Genomic DNA, 24,814 nt, shown 5'->3' on the forward strand with positions numbered 1-24,814 from the left:
ATTTCCTCCCCTACAAAGGACAATGATGTTTTCCTCATGGGGTCGTGACAATGATTAGATGAAACAACATATGGAAAAGGATTAGCACAATGTTGTCACTAGGCAATCCTGATAAATTACAACAGGAATTATTATTCTATTCCCTCGCCCTCTGCTTGAAAGCTATTATAAAACAGAACTCGGGGCTTGTATGCAATCTAAGGGTGCAGATGTAGAAAAGGAGAAGCTTGAATGGCAGGAATAACTTAAAGGGCTACGAGTCAATCTACCTACCGTTTCTCCCCTCCTCCACTCCACACACCCTCAACCCCCAAGCCCAGACACCTCAAATATCCTCCATGCTGTCTGGAATTTTGTTTCACTACTTTATGTAATTCTACCTATTGCAGATTCCTTTGGGTTTCTCGTATCTCATTGTGGATTGTTTTTTAATTGTTCTCCTCCCTACCCCTAAGGGAGCACAGCTGAAGGCCGAGGGGAGGGGGAGGGGCGGGGGGTGAATTTTGTAGTGGGGACGCCGTATCCAGCAGCGCCCCAACTCCCCCAGCACATGGCTGCCGAGGAACAGTGAGAGGTCAGAGGACAGGCGGGCAATGGAAGGGAAGGGGGCAGAAAAGAAAAGAAAAGGGTATCTTTCTTTCTCTTCTTCCAGCCCTCTGCTATTCCAGCATTACCAGGACTAGTTCAGCTCCTTTAGCCCAGCTAAATTATGGGTTAGATAAGTTTTTATGGGCCCATGTGGGAATCAAAGCACCACAGGTAACATTTCTTTTTCTAGTGAAAATTTTATCTTTTTACAATGAAATCAGTTTGCAAGTTGAGATTCCCTGTCTCTCAGTTGTCAGATTAGAAAAGTCACACCAGAGCCAACATAACAAGGAAGTCACACAGTTTGGGGTTAAAGTTTGGGGTTAGAAGGAGCTGGGGGCTTGTTCAGATTTCCCACCCTGCACCCCACCACCTCCCATCTCCCCATCTAAGTCTAAAATAGGATGTGTCATCTCTCAAATACAGGCAGACTTCCGGCCTGAATGTAGCCAGACACACACCCCCTCACAGAAAAAAGCTCATTTCTATCTCCCCTGGGGCAGAAGAGGTCACTATTCTGGCTTAAATCTTTTCTCCTCCAGCTCCTGCTAAGCCAGATAAACAATGATTCTGTTGTGTCAACAAAGCACTTAATTAAACTGAGGACAATGTCAGTTAGAACAATGTCAATTAGATAAGATTTACTTCCAGATAGTTGAAGCCTTGGAATTAAAGTCTCCTGGGTTTCATTATTCAAAAGGTCCTTGAGGAAAACACTGAGGTAGAGAAACTGAGGCACAGAAAGCTTAACGGGTTGACAAAAGTCACCACATGAGTCTCTCATAGAAGTTAAGACTAGAGATTGCTGTGTTTCTCTTCCTGGTCCACTGTTTGCTGGCTCTTGGGCTAATTTGTAAATGCTTAGGAGGATGTAAAAATCTCCTTCCATAGAGTTGAGGATGAAGTGGATGAAGACTAAAATTCGTGACAGGAGGGGAACAAGAAAGCTCTTCTCTGGTTTCCAACAAAACTGTACCTCCACCTCGCCTCCTTGTGGAGCCCTCCTAAAACTGTCCACTCGGCCCATTTCACCAGCACCAAATTGCCTTGAGAACATAAAAAGTGGGCCAGGATGTCAGGTGGCCAAGATGAGCAGGATGAACGCAGGAGACGGGCACATGGACCGCTGGGCAGACTTGCGGTGGATGGAACCACGCTGTGCTTTGGGGTCCCGTCTGCTCCTCAGAAAGAGGCCGTGCAGGCAGACCAGTTGTTGAATTGAGACGCTCATGTTCCCTCTGGCCTTCTGAAGACTAAAGTTCTCCTGCTTCTCCAGGCCAGGGAAACCTAAACAGAGAGAAGATCTCAGAGTGGGACTGGGGGTGGCCAGGTGGCTGGCCTTGCACAGGCTGGGTCCCCTCCATGTCAGCCTGAGCTGAGAGTGTGTACAGAGCCCCTGGCCCACTCAGATCCCTCCCCAGGAAGCCCAGTCGCAGGGAGTCCAGCAGAGTTCCATGACCCACTCAGCCCCACCTACGTCCCCATTCCTACTGCCCACTTTTAGTTCCACAGGCTGCCAAGAGCAAGAAATAACAGGGCCTGGGAAGGCCAAGCGCAGGGGAACTTGCCAGACCCCTGAGCTCCTAGCTCCAGGCAGGAGTGACCTTCTCCAGGATTTGGTCCCCACCCTCGGTGACTTCTCCATCCCCACCGGGATTCAGAGCCACCCGGACCCTCACCTTCCGGGAAAGTGGAAGGACAGACTCTCAGCCAAGGAGGGAGGCCCGGTGGTCCAAAGACGTGTCTGACTCTTTTCCTTTTGTTTGCTCACAGGAGGGGACAAATGCCTTGTGTGCACAGAGGTTTGATGTGACAACTTGATGGACCACATAAGGGTTTCAGCAAAGGCCTCCCGACCCCACTCTCCATGCATTAAGATAATGGTGGGGTATGTAGCGTATTTCAGGTCTTGGCTACAGAGGCCCTCCTTCCTTCTGTTTTCCTCCTCCAGCTCAGCTTGCCCACAAGTTCCCAGAGACTCTTGGCAGCTTGCTCTCAGGCAGAATGAAGCTGTGAGCTGTGTGGGAGACAGTTAGACAGCGAGAGTGTTGCAGCCTCCTTAATGAGGGACCATAGCTCTTCTTGGAACCACGAAGCCGCAGCTACCGGGATGGGGAACCCCAATTAGAAAGGAGTGGGAGAAGTAAAGAGCTGCCTGCGACAGATCCGTGTCTGTGGTGGCTCTGTGGGACCCGTAGGTGGAGATCTAGCTGGTTGGGTTTAGAATCTCCTTTCCTTCTTAAGGTAAGACGTTCCAGTGACTGCAGAGCCAACCCATGCTGGTGACCCTTCAAAATACACAACTTGAAAGGCGGAGGAAAAATTATTGGAGAGAGGGTTTCTCCTTGAGTTTGTAGCTCAGATAGTATAATCCAAGAATAAGAAAGGAAATGATATGTATTTTGTTTAATGGACATCCTCTGTTAGTTTTACTACGTTATATATGTGTGCAAATGGATATTAGTAAACAGCCGGTAGCTCTCTTTTGTTCTGGCTTTCAAGTGAATCACATTATGTTTACAGCAAGATAGTAAACCTGGATTTTCCATGGCTCAGTCTGTCGGAGCATAAGATTAGCTCTTGAATTCATTAACAGTCATCGCCTTTTAAATGTCAGATAACTTTTTAAATGCCAAGCACTTACACAACGGCTTCTGTGCAATTCAAATCAGATTTACCAAATTAACTCATTAATCTTTATTGTTTCATTTCCTGAAGAGAAAGGCTTCCAGGTGTTTTTAGCAGAACATAATAATATTTAAGTATTTACAATACAATATAGGTGAAGGAATGGGTTTTGATTTTCTGCTAAGCATTTCACCCTTCCATCAGTTTTGTAATCATTCCCATTGAAGCGTACACAGAAAAAAACGAAAAAGCTTCAGACATCTCCACTTTCTTCTACTTGCCCTGTTTTCCTTCCTTTTCTTTGTGTTTTCTTCTCCCCTCTACTCCCTGAGGCCTTAACTCCCTTTTACTATTTATTCTGCCATCTTAAAGAGCTACAAGCGTCGATTATGATGGCTCTACCACCCAGAAAACAGAGGGGTGCCTCACAGGGTCCGGGATGGAGTCAGAAGACTGGGGCAGAACAGGTCTAGATATCAGGAATTCTACTTTCCTTTTCAAAGAACCCCTCCGAATAATCAGATACAGGCTACGCTGACTGCTAAAGATAGATCCTTCCAGGACTGGCTCTTTCTTGTCACCCAGCTCTCTGCTCAAATGTCACTTCCCTAGAGAGGTCTTCCCTGATCACCCAAAGGCAAACCCCATCCCTCCCCCCACCAAACTCCATCCTATCACCATTTCATTGTCTTCATAGATTTATCACCATCTAAAATCATTTTGCTTATTCATGTGTTTGTATGACACACACAGTAGCACTCAATAAATATCAGTTAAATGAATAAAGTGAAATGAAAAGCCACCCCAATGCATAGCTTTCTTTCCTGCTTTCAAATTTCTTTCTCTCCTCTTACCACTACCTCCCAGAAACCTCTTTAAGTATTTAATCTTCTTTCCTCCCATCTCCCAAACCCCCTTTCACTATCATTTGTTTGTTAGAATACTTGATCATAATAAGCAAAAACAGTACTGCACATTCCAATGACTATAGAGCCTTCACTGGAAACATTCCATCAAACCAGAATTGATGGCCCCTAAACGTTAGGGAGATGAGCCATATAGTCAAGAGAATTGTTTTATCAAATGATTTATAGGTCAAGTGATTTGGAGAGACTTTTCTCAAAGCCTCTCAACTCCCCACTCTTTAATCTGAGCCCCACATAAGGAGTTAAAGTAATTCCAGCCATTGGAACTAGTCTTGGCTGTGCCTTTTGTCCTCCGACCTAACACAGAATCTTCTCTTAGAGATAATAGAGAAATTTCCCTCAAATCAGTATTGTCTGATTTCTATTACTCAACCCAGTGATTCATGCATGGTTTCGGAAGCTAGAAAGCTTGAAATACTTTGTCTGATTCTTGTTTGAACCAAACGCTTTCATTTGATCTAGAAACAGGGAGGGGAGGTCTCACTCCGAGAAGCGAATCAGATACATAGCTGAGATGACAAAAAATTGGATATGTATTTGTCCAGAAGAATCTTTATCTCTAGCCACATTTCAAAACAAAGGAAAAGGGTGTGGGTGTTCATCAGAATGATGGCTGCGTGTGGGGACCCACGAACTGTTCATTCATCATTAACACTTAAAAGTAATATAAATGTGATGGGAAGGAGAGTTATGCCCAGAGAGACAGCCATCCGTGAGTTAGTCTCCTAGAAAATATGGAAATGATCAAATCCACACCCAGGGTGATCTCATGGCACACTAATGTATGTGACCCCAGGAAATCAGCCCTGAAAAATAACACGTAACTTTCCTCTTTCGGAATGAGGAGCCAGTGCTACGCAGAGGGCAGGCCTCTGGAGGTCGGCACATGCTTCCTGGAAGGCTGTCTTTCTTGCCTTCCTTATTTTTTTTTTAATTTTTTTTCTATTTCTTTTTTTTTTCTTTTATTAGTTAGTTAGTTAGTTAGTTAGTTAGTTAGTTAGTTAGTTAGTTAGTTATTTGGCTGTGCCGGGTCTTAGTTGTGGCACACGGGATCTTCCTTGCCGCGTGCGGAATCTTGCCCTCCCTATTTTAACTAAGTTGGGCCATAACATGCTGCTTGCCAGTAATGTTATCATTCCTCTTGTTCTGAAAGTATGTATCAAGTGTGTATTCATTTCCAGACTCTGTGCCGGGCACTGCAGCCACTTGGAAACAGGATAGTAGTGGTTCCTGCCCTCATGGAGCTTACAGTCTAGTGCGGAGGAGAGGTGGCTGTACAAGCATGAGCGTCACTCTGGGCAATGGTGGGAAGGGCTCAGTTCTCTGGGTTGTCATGCGAAGCACAGGTGAGCCAGACCTGAAGGATGCAGAGGAGTTAGAAGGGAGGGGTGCGTTTCCCGGGGAGGGAAGGGCACGCGGGCAGCCTTGCTCCAGGAACTGAAGCAAGGGTCAGTGTTGATGGCAGCCCTCTGAACTTGCTATTCCCACAGTGAGGTCAAAACTTCCTGCAGAGAGCCCCACAGAAACTTCCCTCGCCTTCTTGCGGGCTTTGCGCTAACACTGCTCTCTTGCCAGGGCAGGTGGGAAGAGGGACCCTTGACTGCGTAAAATTGCCACCTCCACCCACCCTTGCCAGCTACTCCTCACTCCCCTCTCTGCTTTGTTTTGCTCTACATCACGAATCACCTTCAGCCATTACTTATGTTCCACCCGTTCGCTTATTATCTCTTCCCCCTCAGTGGGATGTATGTGCAGTCTTCCTGAGAGTGAAGACTTCTGTCTGCTTCTTACACTGCCATATCCTCTCTCCTGGGCATAGAACAAGCTTTCAATAAATATTTGTTGAATGACGGAATGAGATAGGAAAGATAGTCCAGGGCCAGGCAGGAAGGGTCTTATAAGCCTTTTAAGCAGGTTGGCCTTCATCCTGAGGGTAAGGACCTTTGAAGAATGATGTGGTCCACTTTGCATCCAGAAAGATCACCTAGGTTGCAGTATGGGGCATGGGCTGGAAAGCAAGTTCAGATTATACTTTGTCATGCTCTGAGGCATGACACCATTTGCATGTTGTGGCGACAGGAGATGGGAGAGCTCCCAGGGCCTCCCAGACTCCTCCAACGGCCCATTCTTCCTTCCCTCTCTGCTAGATTTGTTCAAATCACTCTTTCTAACACATCAAATACATTTTAAATTTGGAAATAAACTGGAATCTTGATATAACTTTGTTTGCTGCAAGGCAGGTTTGATAACTGTTCATGGAAGCTGTAGATGTATCAAAAAAGACCTCATTAAAAAAGGAGTTTTAGGCAGTCCATGATTTCGGCTCTACCGTTTAACAGCTGTATGGCTTTGGGCAAGTGACTTAACCTCCCAGAGCCTCCAGTTCCTCATCTGCAAAATGGGAATAACAATACGTGCCTCACAGGGTTGTTGTGAGGATTAAATAAAATGAGTACTACGCTCAAACATAATAAGGTCCCTTTTCCCACTTTCCCATTACGCCGACCCCAGGTAGGAATTATTAACCAAACTCGGGTTATTCTCTATACATATGGATCCCCTGTGTCTTCCAGGGTAAAAATAGGTGTTACAATTAGTGTTCCAACGATGAAGAGTTGCTTTCTATAAATATTTGGGGATTCGGACTAGCTCTTGTCACACTGTGTATCATTCCTGTGAAAGTTGGGCCTTCTGCTTCTCTTCACAGGGAGTCCAGCAGTCCTTGGAGGCAGCAGCTCAGAAGACAGGAGAGCCTCAAAGTTGTATAAATAAAGGGCTGATATGTTCAAACAGAAAAGAATTTTACACGCGTAAGCTGCACATCGACATGACGCCGTTCCTGAAGGTGATCTCACACTGAGAAGACTAGGGGTTTTATAGACACACACACACAGGAATTCCAGTTAATGCACTTCTGCATGGTACAAAAACAGCTTCAGAAGTCCCTCAGAGATCTTGCTTTATCAGAAGGGACAGAAAATAGGCAGTTTGTAGCAGATGAAGAGAGAACAAATTAGGACAGTAATCGCAGGCAGCCATCGGGGACAAATCAGTTGGGTGTCTGGTTCGGTTGGGGGAGGACAGGGAACAGAGAGGAGAAAGGATAACCTTGAACCACTCATAAAACAGGCAAATATAATTCATTTTATCTTGACAGTAGCTAAAATAATTGTTACTGTTTTACCACCGTCACTTGGTAGAGCTGATATTCCTACTACAAGGAAGACTAATTCTTGAGTTAACCATTTAGAAGGCAACTGCCAATCCTCTTCTGGATGTCCGACCCTGTTTTCTGCTCTCTAGGAGTTCATTACTCTCCCAAGCTCAGCTTTGTATCGAGCTTAGGGTACTGAGAGTTCCTGTGGTAGGGATGGCATTTGTCCATCTTTGCAGTATGCCTTCCTGCCCCAGCATCTAACAGCGCCTGGCACATGGAAGACGCTTCCTAAATGATCCATAAATTGACCCCCTTTTCATCCCATAGCCCTCTGGCTTAAAACCTTCTTCCTCCCCATTCTTTGCCCCCTCGGAGGTGAATGAACAGGAAATAAATGACCTTGGAATATATGAAACTGATCAGGAACAAAGCGAGTCTTGGCATGGAAGGATCTCAGATCCTTCATCCTACCCTCGAGGACAACATCCCAGGCCCTTGATAAGAAGTGACTAAGAAAGACAGAAACAGAGGAGAAGAAACCAAATACTCATGGGGTTCTTGGTGGTGGCACTATCCAGTGCTATCGACTGGCAGGGACTTCCAAAGTCGTGAGGGTCACCCTCCTAAACTCACTGATCCAAAGTTCTTAGGTTACATCTTCTTTGGACGACCCCAATCCCAGCTCTGCAAGGTGGGGCTTTGATTAAGAGTCATGTCTTTGCCCCAAATCTGTCTCTCTCCATGGCTGGGCTCTGCTTTCCTGTTTCCTCTTAGATAGGCTCTTTCCCCATGGTTGCAAGATAGCCATGAGCTTCTGTTTTCTAAATCATTGGCCCAGCTTGGGTCACATGCCCATATGCAAATGAATCACCATGGCCAGGGGAATGGAATACTCTGATTTTCCCAGCCTGGAGCCACAGGAACTCATAGGAGGGAGGGGAGGAGTGTCTCAAAAGGAAAAAAAGAAAACCTAAAAGTTGAATAAGAGAATGATTCTGGGGAGCAAAACAAAAGATTTTTGCTACAAGTATTCAAAATAATTACCTTGATTCATTACTCATTGTATTAGCTTGCTAGGGTCACCACAACAATGTACCACAGACTGGATGGCTTAAACCACAGAAATTTATTTTCTCACAATTCTGGAGGCTAGAAGTCCAAGCTCAAGGTGTCAGCAGAGTTGAATTCTTCCGAGGCCTTTCTCATTGCTTGTGTCAATAGATAGCCATCTTCTCTATGTGTCTTCACATGGTCCTCGCTCTACATGCAGTCTGTGTCCTAATCTCCTCTTCTTATAAGGACACCAGTCATATTGGACTACAGCCCACCCTAACGACCTCATTTTACCTCTTTAAAGATCCTGTCTCCAAACACGGTCACATTCTGGGGTACTGAGGGTGGACTTCAACATATGAATTTTGGAGGAACACAGTTCATCCCAAAACACTTATATTAATGAAACTATCCTTTTCATTTACTTAGCAACAGTTTAGTGCTTCCCTCAGGACTTGAAGAATTATGGTTGGTACTTCCTGGGATGAGATATCATCATTACCACTATTCACTCATTCAACCCATAATGAGCATCTACCACATAACATGTGTCTGGGCATTTGAGATACAACAGCAAACAAAACAGATAAATCCTTGTCCTGCTCCAGGCAACATATATAGTAAATTGATAATTGCTATGGAAATAAGATAAGAACATATTTATGGAGCCTCTAGAAGCTGCAAGTGAGGAATTTTACAATAATTTTTTGTGTATTTAGTGTCCACAATGCTTTTGTATTACACTTTTTCGTCCAGCAATTTTGGCATCCTTTTCCTTATAGAAGGAAAGTCACTGTTTTCCCTAAGGCCCGCTTTCCAGTTCACCCTTTTCAAGACTCACAGAAATTGTAACTTAGCCTGCTTCTACATGAGACTCACGGGGACACGGTAGACTTTCTGACTCCCGACCAGTCCTTGCCCCAAAGACTATATCTTTTCTTGCAAATGTTCAGTGTTAACAGCTCCCCCTAGATAGACCTTCTCCTTGTTGACGTGGTAGCTCCCAGATTCTTAGGGAGTGCCTTGTAGAAAGACACAAATCTCAGGATTGTACAGCAAAGGATGGAGAGTTCAAATCAAGAAAGGCATACAGGCTGTCCAATTCAGTCTACACATTTCATTTGTGCATATCCTGCCTAGTCACAGGACATTTCATTCATTTTTGCCTGGTGCATGTTGGAAGCAGTACACATTTCAGGGGATGAGGGTAAGAAATAAAAATATTGAGGCAGAAAAGGAAAATGGAAAGAGATGTAAATAATCACAATTGCTAACATAAATGAACACTTACTCCGTGCCAGGCTTTGTTCTAAGTTTTACATGCAAGAACTCATTTAACTCAAAAAACTAATCTAAGAAGTAGGTAGCGTTATCCCATTTTACAGATGAGAAAATTAAGGTCTGAAGTAACTTCAGAGAGCTGAAGTAACTTCTCAAATGACATACCGTTGGAATATGGCAGAAACAAGATTCAAAGGCAGGCAGCCCTGCTCCGGATCCCATGTTTTCAACCCTGCAGACCCCAACTGAGTTCTATCCAATCAAAAGCACTGCCTACCACATTAGCTAAGCATCCAGCACAGCTCCTTCTAGAAAATTCCATCCCTGTGCACTCATCCAGTCTGCTGCAGGAATATTTTCTGACTCTCCAGGACTCTGCCCTTCCCCTCACTCCCACCTGCATTCTGTGGACCCAACATAAAGCTTTCTCTCCCAATGATCATCCACTTTCCTTCAGACAACATATATTAAGCATTCATGGTATATCAGACACTGTGCTAGGCACTGAGAATACAGAGATGAATCATCTCCATCCCTGGCCTTCCAAGGAGCCTATAATCTAAGAGGAAGATAAACAAAGAAGCAGATAATATCAGCACAGTGTTGTGGCAGAGGTAGGCGCAGGTTGCTATAGGAGAGACTCATTCATTTCTCAGTTATTACACGTGGAATCCTCCTCAAATTTAAAAACCTCTTGATAACACTGAAGGCAATGCTATTAGCCCATTTTATAGGATAATCCGTATCAGGCTTAGACTTGGGGAAACACGATTGATCCAGAGTACATCTGGGTTCACGTAAAAATTGAACCATGTTTTTTAAAAATCTATTTTTGAAAAAGAAATGGTAATTGATGAATAAATTAAGGTAGAGATTTTTTTTTTCCCCAGGAATTTTAATAAATGATCAGGGTTAGGTCGTGGTAGTGGGGAAGAAAATAGCAATAATGCCAATTAATGCTAGATACAGAATTGAATATGCTTATACTAAGCATTGACATCAAAGAGTATGTATGTTATGCCCAGAAGACGTGAAGAATGAGAAATAAGTTCCACCTCACAGCATTCATACAGGCAGTTATCACTCGGTACCCTCAAATCAAGGCAAAGGAACCTGCCTGAAATCAGGTACTTTGAGCAGTCCCCTGCCCCTGGTTTGGGGCCAGCCCTGCGTTTTACTTATGCCGGCAGGTGTGGGCACATCCCACCAAGCAGAGGATGGCTGTCACTGCCACTGAATCCTGTGGTCATGTGGGGAAAGGACAGCATGGATTTCAGTGAGAAGAAGTAACAGCAAAACAATGTTGGGCTCAAGACGTTGTCCTAAGATGGAGCAGGCCCCTCAGGAGGGAAGTTCTAGTGCCTAGAGTCCTTGAAACCAGCTTTGTTGACCACCAGCAGGAGAGCTGCAAAGGGGTCACAAGCTGGTTTCGAGATGCAATGATTCAAGGGCACTTGAATAATAATTTTGCCAGGAAAAATTTTCAGGGCATTGAGTCTGTTACAGTTCCCAAAGAAAGAAGCCCAGGATTAAGTAGACTATTATCAGTATTAAAGTATCTGACCAGCAGTTGGGAAGCCCTGGGTTTTCTCTGACTCTGAGTAACCTTGTAATGCATCTGGGATTCCGCTGCCTCTTTAGTAAAATGGAGATAATAATGCTGGGACCTCCATACCTGCCTCTCAGCAGTGAGGTGAGAATTACATGAAATAATAATTTTCAAAGAATGTTCACATCTATAAAGGATTCAGGTCACAAAGAGAAAGAAAGAAACATTCACTGGTCCCTGCCAAGAGCCAGGCCTCTCACATGTTAAACCTTATTTAATTTCCCCAACCCCCTTCCTGTTAAGTGTGCAGTTCGCCACCGTGCAAATGAGGAAACTGAGGATTGGTGAGATGAGAGGACCAAGGGTGACGTGGCTGGCAGCAGAGGGAACTAGGATTCAAAGCCACTAAACCCACAATTCCTGATATTGATGAGGCCTATCTATTCTGTTCCTGAGAAGAATTTAATTGTACTTCTTTGTTCTGGCTTCAGAACCTGGGAGAGGAGAAGTGACAATATTTTAATAACACAAGATACCTTATGACTTTCATAAATCCGTTTTCTTTATTAAAGAATAGGTGTGGGGCCTCCCTGGTGGCGCAGTGGTTGAGAGTCTGCCTGCTAGTGCAGGGGACACGGGTTCGATCCCTGGCCTGGGAGGATCCCACATGCCGTGGAGTGACTAGGCCCGTGAGCCACAATTGCTGAGCCTGCACATCTGGAGCCTGTGCTCCGCAACAAGAGAGGCGCGATAGTGACAGGCCCGTGCACCGTGATGAAGAGTGGTCCCCACTTGCCACAACTAGAGAAAGCCCTCGCACAGAAACGAAGACCCAACACAGCCATAAATAAACAAATTATTAAAAAAAAAAAAAAAAAAAAAAAAAAAGAATAGGTGTGGGATCTTTTTAATACACAAGAAAAGTTGTACGACCTTAAAGTTGACACTCACAAATGAGATACTGATTTCCTTCCAGCATTAAGAAGGCATTGAAATTAGTCATTTAGATGCATGTGTTACATATGTTACACAGAATGTCCAAATGTATTTTCCTAATTTAGCTTTTCAAGAACTCGTACAAAATTTATCATTACCCCCATTTCACAGATGGAGAGGCTGAGGTTCAATGATAGGTCATACAGCACACGGCCCCCTGGAGCCCCGCCTCTGGCTCCTGCATTCCCTCCTCCCCAATCCTCCCAGCAGTTCCTTCCCGAAGCCTGCTGTGAACCTAGAAGTACCATGCTCAGTTAGGGCGCTGTGTGTTATGGGAGAGGGCAGGACCAATGGAAGGTTCTCCAAGGACAGATGAGAACTTCAGGCCACGTGGCCCAGCCCCTGTCAGTTGAAGAAACTGAGGTTCAGGGATTAAGTACCTCGCGTGACCTGTAAGGCATGAAGTACAGGATCAGGGCTTCAGTGCAGGCAGTCTGACTCCAGGATCTGCACCACAACCATTCAGGCAACTGTCTCTCTTGTCTGGTTTCAGTGCTACAGTTTGTGTTTACAAAGTGTTTGTTACTATCCCCACGCACCCCACCCCGCCCCAGACCTATAACACCACCCTGTTGCCAGCACTCTTTCTAAATACAGCTCAGTCATACCACTGGTTTGCTTCAAATTCCCTACCACGTCCCCGTTGGCCTTCCGGTTAATTCTGGCATCAAAAATGTATTTCTTTTATAAATAGAAAAATAGAACAAATGAATATCTTTTTAAAACTCCAGACTGCGACTTGCAAGATCTGGCCCGTGTCTGATTCCCACTGTCTGGGCCCTGCAGCCACACCAGAATGCGCCCCCCCCCCAGCCAGTACATGCTCCTTGCTCTGCGGGAACTGCCCTAACCTCCCCTTCTCTGCAAAACTTAGCACCATGTCCACTGGTAGACCAACCTTCCCAGCCTAACTTAGCTTCACCTCCCGTGAGGTCCTGCAGAAACCTGTCATAATCCGTCACAGCATTTCTCACACTGCATGGCGACAGTGAGATTTCTTGTTTCTCTACAAGTCACTGAGCTTCTTACAAATAGATCTTTCAGCTTTGTGCCCCCGGCGCCCGGCACAGTACCTGGCACATAACAGACACGCCATAAATATTCATAAGCCAGATGCACAGATGAAGAGCAAATGACTTGGCCAGAATAACAGAGCTGGGATTTGAATTTTCAGTCCTTCAGTTTGTTTTGCTCACTCTCCAAGTATCATTGCCTGTGTTTCAGTCATTACCTCTGTAACTCATTAAAAGTGACAGACAGCATTTTATTTAGTTTTAGTTTTTTCAATTCAAATCTTGAATCCGAAATATACTCAGGAAGTTTAAACAATTTAAGTATAAAAGGGTATGTCTCCCAGCTGGGTTCCCTCCCTCTTGGACACCACTGTTGCTAGTTTCCTGTGTACCCTTCCTGAGTTGTAGTATGCATATACAGGCCAATACAGGTAGAAAAATAGACAGAGACATATTTTATACATGTTTTTATATATTATACACATTGCTCACAGTCTTACTTTTTTTTTACTTAATATATCTTGGAGTTCTGTTAATTCATTAAGAGATGCTTCTTAATGGTTGCATTGTACTCCATTGTGTAAATTACCATAATTTATTTAACACATCCCCCATTGATGGGTTATGTAGGTTGTGTTGCAACCTATTGCAATGAATGACCTTAGGTATAAGTCTTTTTTTTTTTTTTTTTTTTTAATTTACTTATTGGCTGTGTTGGGTCTTCGTTTGTGTGCGAGGGCTTTCTCTAGTTGCGGCAAGTGGGGGCCACTCTTCATCGCGGTGCGCGGGCCTCTCACTATCGCGGCCTCTCTTGTTGCGGAGCACAGGCTCCAGACGCGCAGGCTCAGTAGTTGTGGCTCACGGGCCCAGTTGCTCCGCGGCACGTGGGATCCTCCCAGACCAGGGCTCGAACCCGTGTCCCCTGCATTGGCAGGCAGATTCTCAACCACTGCACCACCAAGGGAAGCCCGGTATAAGTCTTTTCACATGTGTGCTTGTATACATAAAAAATATAGCTTTTTGACACTTTTCTAAGCAACAGGCAGAATGGTTTTTTTTTTGAGACCTCGCAGCATGGTTTGTGGGATCTCAGTTCCCTGACCAGGGACTGAACCCAGGACCCCAGCAGTGGAAGCGCGGAGCCCTAACCACTGGACCACCAGGGAATTCCCCAGACTTTCAAATTAAGACTACTGTATTTCTTTTTCTAACAGGGACTCATCAAAAGATTCTTTCCAAATCCCCAACTCTCTCTGCCTCTGTCTCCCCATCTGTGAAATGCGAAGAATATTTCTTGTCCCTGAAGGCTCATAGCTGCATGTTGTTAAGACTGAAGTTTCATTCTTCTGAGCTTTGAAATTCTTCCAAAAGAGGAAGCTTGTTTCTCCCTTTTAATCCAATTTCCTGTTAGACTAAAAGGATTTATAAACAGAATTTTAAAAAATTTATCTCTTTTCTAGTCTTCTAACTTTGCAGTTTACTGGACTGAGGCAGGTTTTTCCTGCAATCATTTTTTTAAAACCTTTCCATTTATTCAGAGATGATTTTTTTTTTTTTTTTTTTACTGCATCAGGCCAAATGTGCTTTGTCTCCAAAAAGATAAATGCAAAAGAAAGAAAATTACTTAGCTGCTTTAGCTTTTTTTACGTCAGAATATCTCATCAGCTGCAAACACTAAGCTAACAAGTGAGAAACACATGGGGTAAAAAGCCATCAAGCAAGAAGAGAATGTCAAACAAATTAGCAGATAACTGTGTCTTTCCAAAGCAGCTGGGGTATTTGATAATAAAGAGGAAAACTGTCAACTAAAGGGTGAGGAACTTTAGTCCCAGGAGAGGCTTCTAGGGCCCTCAGATTCCTTCTCCACAGCTGAAATGAAGCTGTGGGTTAAGCAGAGATCCAGGTGACAGAGGCCAAGAGCTGGCCTCATCAAACACTGAGGGCTTTACTTGAGTCACTGACTCTACCTGCCACGTTTCCTTGGCAACTGAAGAGCGGTTCTTCCGACCCTCTAGAGAAGACCCATGGTTCTCAATCCTGGCTGCATGACGGAAGCACCCAAGAAGCCTTAAAAATGCCCCAGCTCCAGAAAGTCTGATTTTAACATTTGGGGTTAGGTCCTAGGAATCTTTTTTTTTTTTTTTTTTTAAGCTTCACAAATAATTCTAAGATGCAGCCAGGGTTGAAGACCATCATTACAGAGATTTCTGGGTGGTGGGATTGCAAGCAGCTTGTGTGACTAAGAGAAAGAAGGAAGAGGGGATTCCATGTGATAAGAAACCTAATCCGGGGACTTCCCTGGTTGGCACAGTGGTTTAGAATCTACCTGCCAATGCAGGGGACACGGGTTCGACCCCTGCTCTGGGAAGATCCCACATGCCACGGAGCAGCTAAGCACCTGTGCCACAACTACTGACCCCATGTGCCACAACTACTGAAGCCTGCACACAGCAACGAAGACCCACCACAGCCAAAAGTAAATAAATAAGTTTATTTTAAAAAAAAAGAAACCTTATCTGTGGTAATCCTGGAAACCCTACAAAAGGCCAGTCTGATCCTTTTGCTGCCCTGCTTTAAACCCTCAGTGCCTTCCATTTGTTTTCAAGGTAAAGGCCAAAATCCTTAAACTACCTCCAAGGCCCTGAGAGTCTGAGTCCTCCCCACCCTTCCCACTTCACCCCATCTCTGCTCTGGTCACACTGGACCTCCCTCAAGTCCCTAGAGGTACCCTGTTGCCTTCTGCCAGTTGGCCTTTGCCTGTGACATTCTTTTTCCCACATATGCCAGGCATGGAGCACTGCTCTGATGGATGGGACAAGCCTCCCACAGAGGAGGACAGATAAGGACAGTGCTCAAGGCCACTGCTAAGCCCACCTGGCTCTTCAGGGCCCTTCACGCTGGCAGCGGACTTCTTGGACACTTAAAACAGATAGACAAAGAAGAAGAGACAACTAAGAAAACTGGATCCCCTTTTACCAAAGGGCATGGGCCCTAGGAGTGCTGGCACTTATTTTGTCTTACGTATTTTTTGTTGTTGTTAACCTAACAGGAAAGTGGAGATGAACTGGACTATCATGAAGAACCTGGAGGACCCCTCAGAGAAAATCATCCAGACTCTCAAGGTAGAAACAGCTGGGTTGGGTTTTATAGTCTGATTGCAATAATTGTGGGATGAACTTTGCACTGTTCAAAGATGTTAATGAGGAATGACCCTTCCATTTCCTCTCAGGTCATGGGTTGGAAGTCAGAATACAGACTCTGATGTGCTCTTAATGTATCACAAGCCAGCTGATAATGACATGCTTTTATGTCCTTGGACTTATTGAAAGATTTATTTCCTGCCAGCAGCTGCAGATTGATAGAAGAGAGTGGAGACTTTGGAGCATTACAAAAAGATCCCACAGGCACCTCTACCTCTGGCTTCTCCTGCTTTCATAGGCTCTTGGATATGCAAGTGAGGGAGCTGAGTTTCTCTGCCTAGAGGGTTAACATTCCACAGAGGGGGGACCAGCATCTTTAGAGACCCAGCCCGTGTCACCCACAGCTCTGGGTGGCCAGAGCTGCTTGAGTGTGACTTCCTCCAAAAATGATGCTGCATTTGATAATGAGGATGATTCTTGGAAAGACTGGGCCCGCAACTGGGCTTTTTGGCATAGTTCATATTTTGATACCCTGAACTAGACTCTAAGCTCTTCCCTGGGGGCACCTGGGCATGCTACATGATGCTGCAGTTAGCTAGTCCCAGGTAGCAGAGCTGGTCTTTGTCCTCATTGCTTCTTGCAGGAGTGGAAACAGATGTGTGAGCGATGTATTCTCAAGGAGTGGACGCAGGGCCTGCCAGCCGGAGTTGCGCTTGTCGTTCGCTGCACAAAGGCGGCCAGCAGAGGGAGCAAGAGGGGGCTGAAATCCAGCCTGTGCTGCGCTCCCTGAGCCACGCACTCCAGCACTGGGTGCATCCACCCAAAGGAGGCTCCTTTTCCTACTTGGCCCTTCTACTGGAATGCCTTTCTCTAAGTCATATAAGGTGCTCTATATAGGCTAGCAGCAGCAGATCTGGGCAGCTGAGTAGAGAGCATGGGCTCTGGAATAGGACTACCTCTGCCTTCACATCCCTGCCTCAGTGTCCTCAACTGAGACTGAAAACAGTGCTGCCCTCGTAACGTTGCATGAGGAATAAATGAAGTACTTCATGCACCACAGCCCTTTAATACCTGTTAATCTCAGCTTGGCTATCACAATGAATAAGTATCTCCCCTCTCATGGTCACAGTTTACCAGTCTATGAAATGACACTATGATTCTTCCTATCTCATCTGGACCCCCATGGGGTGACAGAGACCATAGAGCTCACTGGAGATAAATGTGCAAAGTCATGGATTGGGGATTTCACCCTAACTTGATCTTTTTCTGTTTATATCTTTTACTATCTCTTTCAGTTGACACTCCAAAAAAATTAATTTTTATAATCATTACAATTAATTTTTACACTCATTTTAAAAGATTTCACTGTTTCTGGATATCAGACAATAAAATATTATGGTAGCTTGATCCCTGTGTTCGGTCAAACTTTTAAGCAAGGTTTCTGCTGACATAAGTCTCTTGCCACCTCCATTTTCAAAGCTGAGTGACAATAGCCAGGGAAATGTGTTCCAGCCTTCAGATCTTCCATATCGTAAATCACATATCTAGATTGTGAACACCGAAAAGGCCCCAAGGTCTTCGCCAAGTGCAGTGGAGGTTTTAGGCAGCATAGAACACGGCCAAATCTAAGCAATGACCAAGTCAGTCAAAACAGATTTCCTGTCTCCTGACAGAGAGAGAGGCCCAGCTGAGTTCCATAAAGGTTATTCAGACAGTCTTTAACGCAGTGAAATATCACCACAGAAAATTAAAGAAGGCATTTGCCTGTCCCGAATGATAAATGCTAATGTTTAAAAAGAATTTCAAATCTTTGAAGGGAAAGAAAAGATGGAGTGCCAAGGAATTTTTTTTTAACTATTTAAGGATCAATTTTCCCGTCATAGATCTTACGACTAATTGTCAGGATTTTTTTCCTACTCTAAATTAAGTAGTGATCTATAAGATTAATTATAAGCAGTGAGCCGGGGCCATGTCCAATGAGAAAAGCATGAGTCTTGGACTTGGTGAGAATACAGCATGCAAGTTTTCACAAGATAGGTCAAATGAGCAACCTCCAAATGAGAGAGGGTTTGGGAAATTGCTCTTGTTTTAAATACAAAACTTTTCTTTCTGCCTCTCTTTCCCATCCCCAAAGTCCAAGGAAAGAACATAATTTCCATTCTTGTTTCAGTTCTTGTTTATTTACTAGGCCAACGGTTCTCAAACTTCGGCTTGCCTCAGAACCACCTGGAAGGCTTATAAAAATAAAGATGTCTGGGCCCTGCCTCCAGAGTTTCTGATTCACTAGATCTGGGCTGAGGTCATAGAATTTGCAATATTATTAAGTTCCTCAGTGATTCTGAGGCTAGTGGTCCAGGGACCACACTTTGAGAACCACTGCCCTGGGCCTTTCTTCCAGAATTTAGTTCTCTGAATTTGGCAGTGACTCAATTTAATCTGTTCTTTTAAATGTAATGGGAGTAGGAGGATTGGAGGACACTGTTTAGGCAGCATCACAGTGATCAAGAGCATCTATTATCTAGTCTGAGTCCCTGGGTTCAAATCCTGGTTCTACCACTTACTAACTGTGTGGCCTTGAGTAAGTTACCAAACTTCTCTGGGCATCTTTTTTCTACATCTGTAAAATGGGAATACTAATAGTATTTATCTTGTGGGATGGTTATGACATAAAGGAGTTAATACATGAAATGTGCTTATAAGAATGCCTGGCACACAGTAAGTGCTCACTAAAGGTTAGGTATTACTCTGTTTCTTAAAAACCTTAATTTTAGTAGCCTTATCAGGAGAGACTTGTTCTAAGTTGATAACATGATGTAACATGATGCTTTATTTACTTTCCAAAGCAGTCTCAATTGCAGGGAGTGGAGGTGGGATTGCTTGCTCTTGGGGAACTGACTGAGTCCTCTGCGTAAGTCCTCCTCTTACTTAAGTCCAGGGGTGGGCAACAGACCCAATCTGAATGAGGTTATGTTGTGGTAGTGACATAACCCCTTGGAATGTGGCAGAACTTAAGACATTATCAGTAGCTTTGAGAGATTTGGGGAGCCCTGCATGAGTGCAGGGGGTCCCTAGTGAGTAGCCTGAAACAATGGGGGGTGGGGGACAAAAGGCAAGTCTCACAGAAAACCTTAGAAACCAATGAGCCATTTCTATTCTACCAGGAAAAAAAAGGCTCAGAGAGTCATTGCTTTATTCAAGAGACAGATATGTAGTAGTTAGGACGTTGGTTCTAACAAAGACCAAAATAAAGTGACTTCAAACAAGATGGAAGTTTTACTTCTGTCTCATGGAAGAGTCCAAGCTGGCAGGCAGGCGGTAGGACAGCTCCACTCCACAGGGCTGTCCAGGGACCCAGGCTCTTTCTCTCTTATCATCTCTCTGCCACCCCCTTTGCTATCACCCTTGTCCGCATGGTCAAAGCTGGCTCAGCTTTTCCCTCACCCTGCAGGGCAGGAGAGGAAAAGGCACAGCTGCCTTTTAAGGGCCTAATTCTGGACTTACGCCTCTTCCACCTCTGCTCATATCCGCTGGCCTCCTGCAAGCGAGGCTGGGGAATAAAGTCTCTTGCTGGGTGTTCACATGCCAAGCTAAAACTTGAGGGGAATGGACATTCGGTGGCAGTTAGCATCTCTGCCACGTGTGGGTAGATGGCTCTGTCTTGCAGATGCTACCACTTTGCTACCTCGTGGACTCAGAGTCACCATGGTGGGTCATTTCTCTGTTTGCTGCAGACACCATGCATGTTTTAGGCGCCCCCTCTGTGACTCGCCTGAGAAGAGGAGCTAGAGCATCCCTGTTTCCTCCATCGGTCTTTACAGCGTCAAAGGGAGAGCTAAAAATTATAATGCATTTGTGAATTTGCCTGATAACTTTTAAAAGTGCAGAAACTTCTGTCTCTGTGAGGCTTCGGTGCTGTCATTTCCGCTGACCCCAGTGGGAACTGCCTAAGGAACGAGACACTCTTCTTTGAAAACAAGCCCCTTATTAGGAAGTGGCCAATACCAGCTGCTCTCCACTGCCCTCTCTTATCACTTGACGACACTGCCACTTCCCCCAGAGCAACGAAGCGTAATTCAATTTCACACATGCTTATTGGGCAACCACTAAGTACCACCTTATAACCCATGTGTTATGTATGTTTCTTGAAGACAAGGACTGCGCCTTAGTTAGCCAGGCCTAGCAATGTTCCATAGACGAATGAATCCAATGAATGGAGGAATGAATGTCTAAGTATTCAGGAGATTCAGAGATGACAAAACCAAGGTTCCTACCCTCAAGAGCTTGCAGTGAAGACTCAGCTTTGGTCCTGGCACACTCCCTGTGAAGAAACAGTGCCTGCAAGTGTTAGTAAGGTCCAAGTCCTCCAGAAGGGGTGCACTCACAGACCCAGAGCCACCAGCCAGGACCTGCATCTCCACCAGCCAGGACCTGCATCTCCAGCCAGGACCTGCATCTCCACCAAAGACACAGAAGCAGCCAGCAGGGGTCGTGAATGAATAACGCTGATGGGGAAGGACAAGCAGATGAGGAGGGTGCTGGCCCCACTGGCTTCTAGGTGAAGGGCCCACTAGCTGCCATGCCTTCGTTAACAAGACTGGTCTACATTAACAAGACTGGTCTAATCAGTGGCTAGTGCACTAAGTAGTTACATCATAGTAGAGCTAGAAGGTGAGAATCACTGGTCTAGACCCTTTCTAGCTAGAACCTGGGGGTTTGTTAGAAATGTAGAATCTGGGGTCTCACCCAGACCTACCTGTGCTTTAACAAGACCTTCAAGTGACTCGTGTGTCCATTATTATTTGGGAAACCCTGGAATAGACTCATTGAGGACCCTGGGTTTCAGATTCGACAGATATCAGTTCAGTTACCAGCTCTGCCTTTGATTAGGCCCATAGTCTAGGACACATAACTTCTCTGGGCTGTGGATTCCTTTTCCATAAGCCATGGCGGTGGGTTGGATAATCTCTCAGTCCCCATCCCACGCTCATGCTCTTTGCATGTATGACTCACCAGGGTTGCACAGTGATAAGCGATAAGCAGCAGAGCCAGGACTGGGGCTGGGCCTCCTTCCCGAGCTCCTTCCACTGCACCCGCTCCCAGGGAAAGCCAGCCGCCATTTCAGTGTGTCGCACATAAAGCTCTGCCACCCCAGTCACCCTTGGGTGGGCCCTGACCAAGAGAGTCTGGGAAGAGACCAGCAGTCCCCATGCTGCACGGGGGCCCAGGCTCAGCCGCAGCGGCCAGCGAGTGAGAGCCCAGCGGGTCAAGAATGAGAACACAGTCTTCACCACGGTCCTCCTGTACGGGCATGAGGCCGCAAGAGACCTGCTGGCCTCTCTAGGCTCCCACTTCCTCATCGGAAGATAACAAAACTGATCTTCCGGGCTCCCTGGAGGAGGTGATGCTGGACATGATGGAAGGAGTTTAGTGAACCCAGAGTGCATTTGCAATGAAGCCATTAAGACAGGGGTAGCAGTTCACACTCACTGTGTGCCAGGCATCAGGCTAAGCATTTTCTGTAAATTGTTTCATTTAACTTTTATAACAATCCTGTAAAGAAGGAGCTCTTATTATCTCCATTTGCCAGATGAGAACACTGAGGCACAGTGAGGATAAGGAACATGTCCTTGGTCACAGAGCTGGGCAGAGGCGAGGCTCCAGATCTGACTGACCTCCCAGACTCCATCTGTAGAGATCAAGTCTGGTTGTTAACAGTTACCAAAAGGAGCGTTTGCGGATCCTGAAGTGCTGGTAGGTAAAGGGCGAGAAAGCACAAAGGTCAAGGGGAAATAGAGAAGAAATGCTTCACACACATATAAAGTGGAGAAATCGGAATGAAGAGAATCTTCAGGCAGGTTTTTCAAAAAGACAAAAAAAGTGTGGCAAATCGGGGGAGCGAGGAAAGGACGAAAGGTCCCAGCAGGCGGCGGCGGGGCGCGCCTTCCATCGTCTCCCGCCCCCGACCGGCGGCTCCAGGGGCCGGCGGCGCCCGCTCTCTCGCCGGTGCCCGCCCGGCGCCGCCGCTCCGCCAGCGCGAGGCCGTCTCCACCTGTCGCCTCTGACCTCCTTGCAAACGGAGCTCCTTGCAGCGAGCTCGGGACTCCAGGCTCGGCTTGCCCCAAAGGGTTGGCTCTCCGGGCCGCATCTGTTAGTCTTTTCTTCTCCTCTCTGCGGTAACTTGTGATGTCGCTACCCGCTGGCACCTCCTGCGGATCCCAGGCCTGGGTAGAGACTCACAGATCTAGACAGTCTCAAAATCTGCCAAACAGGCCGACTTAGACTCTAGGGAGAAGGTGGGAGGCAGGCAAACGGGAAACAGCCTGAAGTGCCAGACAAACAATTTAAACTTTTAAATTTATAAAGCTTATCTTTTGGCTAGTTTTCCACACATCGTCACTTGGGTGGAGAAAAGGGAAGGAATTTTTGGCACTTACTCTGCAGAAAGACTTTGCTAGGTGCTTTCTTTTTTGTACTTTTATCTCATTTTATCCTCACCACAACCTTATGAGATAAAGTACATTATCCATATTTCACGGATGAGGCAAATGAGGCTCAGAGAGGTTAGGTAAATAGCCCAAGGTCACACAGCCAGTAAGTGAAGGAGCTGAGATATGAACCCAGGTTTGGACTGGATATGGACTCCAAGCCCCTGGCTCTTTAAGAGTTGTAAAGCCATCCATGTGTTTCTGATTAGGAAATAGTTACAAGGTTGAAGAAATACCACAAAATTATGGCAGCATTTTTTGAAAGCCAGCATGAAACTTGGAGATTATTTAGAATCTCTAGGAGTTCTTTTATATTGTAGATAAAGGAAACTGAGGTCTAGAAGCCAGGAGAATTATGCAAAATCGTGGCTAATTATTAAAACCAAGGTAACCCTAGTCTCTCTCAGCTCAGTGACTGTAGGTGTTTAGTTTAGTTCAATTTAGTTTGGTTTTGAAAGCGTTTCCTCAGGGGCAGTTCCTGACTCTAGGAATAAACAGTTCCAAATGGAGCAAGTGGGCACTTCCCTGGTGGTCCAGTGGTTAAGAATCCACCTTCCAGGGGACACGGGTTCTATCCCTGGTCAGGGAACTAAGATCCCACATGCTGATGAGCAACTAAGCCCACTCATCACAACTACTGAGCACACGAGCCACAGCTAGAGAGCCCGAGTGCCACAAATACTGAGCCTGCATGCCACAACTAGAGAGAAGCCCGCACACCATAATGAAGAGCCCGTGGGCCACAACGAAAGATCCCACATGCCGCAACAAAGACCCAACACAGTCAAAAATAAATAAATTTTTTTTTTTTTAAAAAAAGGAGCAAGTATAATGACTGCCCAATCTGTGCCAAGAAGTGAAGCAGCCAGTGATGCAAAAATTTCTCTTAACGCTGGGGAGAAAATAGGAAGACAAGAAATATGTGCCCAGGAGTTGAGGCACTGCCATTATACCAGAATCCACAGCCTGGAAGATGGTACCACTGCAAAGGGCCACCTCACAACATGGGTTGGGGCTCCTCGCTTCCTCTCTGCGTGAGGCCTGCACAGTCACCCTACACTGCCAGGCTCTGCTATCTGGAGCCCTGGTACTGGCTTCAGCATAGTCTGCTAGTTCTTAGCAGCCTAGATCAGGGGTCCCCAACCCCCGGGCCATGGACCAGTAGTGGTCCGTGGCCTGTTAGGAACTGAGCGGCACAGCATGAGGTGAGTGGCAGGTGAGGGAGCCCGAAGCTTCATCTGTATTTACAGCCGCTCCCCATCACTTGCATTACCGCCTGAGCTCCTCCTCCTGTCAGATCAGCGGTGGCATTAGACTCTCACAGGAGTGTGAACCCTACTGTGAACTGCACATGTGAGGGATCTAGGTTGCGTGCTCCTTATGAGAATCTAATGCCTGATGATCTGAGGTGGAGCTGAGGCAGTGAAGCTAGCGCTGGGGAGCAGCTGCAAATACAGATTATCATTAGCAGAGAGGTTTGACTGCACAGAGACCATAATAAAGCAATTGCTTGCAGATTCATATCAAAACCCTATCAGTGAGTGGCAAGTGAAAACAAGCTCAGGGCTCCCACTGATTCTGCATTATGGTGAGTTGTATAATTATTTCATTATATATTACAGTGTAATAATAATAGAAATAAAGTGCACAATAAATGTAATGAGCTTGAATCATCCTGAAACCATCCCTGCCCCCCATCCGTGGAAAAATTGTCTTCCACGAAACCGATCCCTGGTGCCAAAAAGGTTGGGGACCACTGGCCTAGATGACCTACATCCTCTATTATTACTCCTTTATTTCTCCTTCTGGAAAGTATTTTCAAAGTTCTCCTCTATAGTGGGAAATGACACATCCTTAAGACTGTTTCTGGCTCACTCCACTCAGCCCAGGATGGAAACCCCAGGGAAGACCCCAGAATCCCAGAATACAGCTGTTGCCCCTTGATCCTGAAAATTCTCTTCACCTTCCAGGAAGTAAAGCTCATTTCTAACTTGAGAC

The 24,814-nt window shown here is 45.6% G+C and overlaps 1 protein-coding gene across 1 annotated transcript in view; it reads left to right on the top strand.

Annotated features, from left to right (window-relative positions):
* KIAA2012 (KIAA2012 ortholog) overlaps positions 1-24,814 on the top strand; it is a 115,419-nt gene that overhangs the window by 67,529 nt on the left and 23,076 nt on the right. Inside the window, exons 14-15 of the mRNA XM_059927356.1 lie at positions 6,850-6,987; positions 16,241-16,313. Coding sequence (XP_059783339.1) covers positions 6,850-6,987; positions 16,241-16,313 — 211 coding nt within the window. The remainder of the gene's footprint in view (positions 1-6,849; positions 6,988-16,240; positions 16,314-24,814) is intronic.

The sequence above is a fragment of the Balaenoptera ricei genome, chromosome 7 (genome assembly GCF_028023285.1).
Source record: "Balaenoptera ricei isolate mBalRic1 chromosome 7, mBalRic1.hap2, whole genome shotgun sequence".
Lineage (NCBI taxonomy): Eukaryota > Metazoa > Chordata > Mammalia > Artiodactyla > Balaenopteridae > Balaenoptera > Balaenoptera ricei.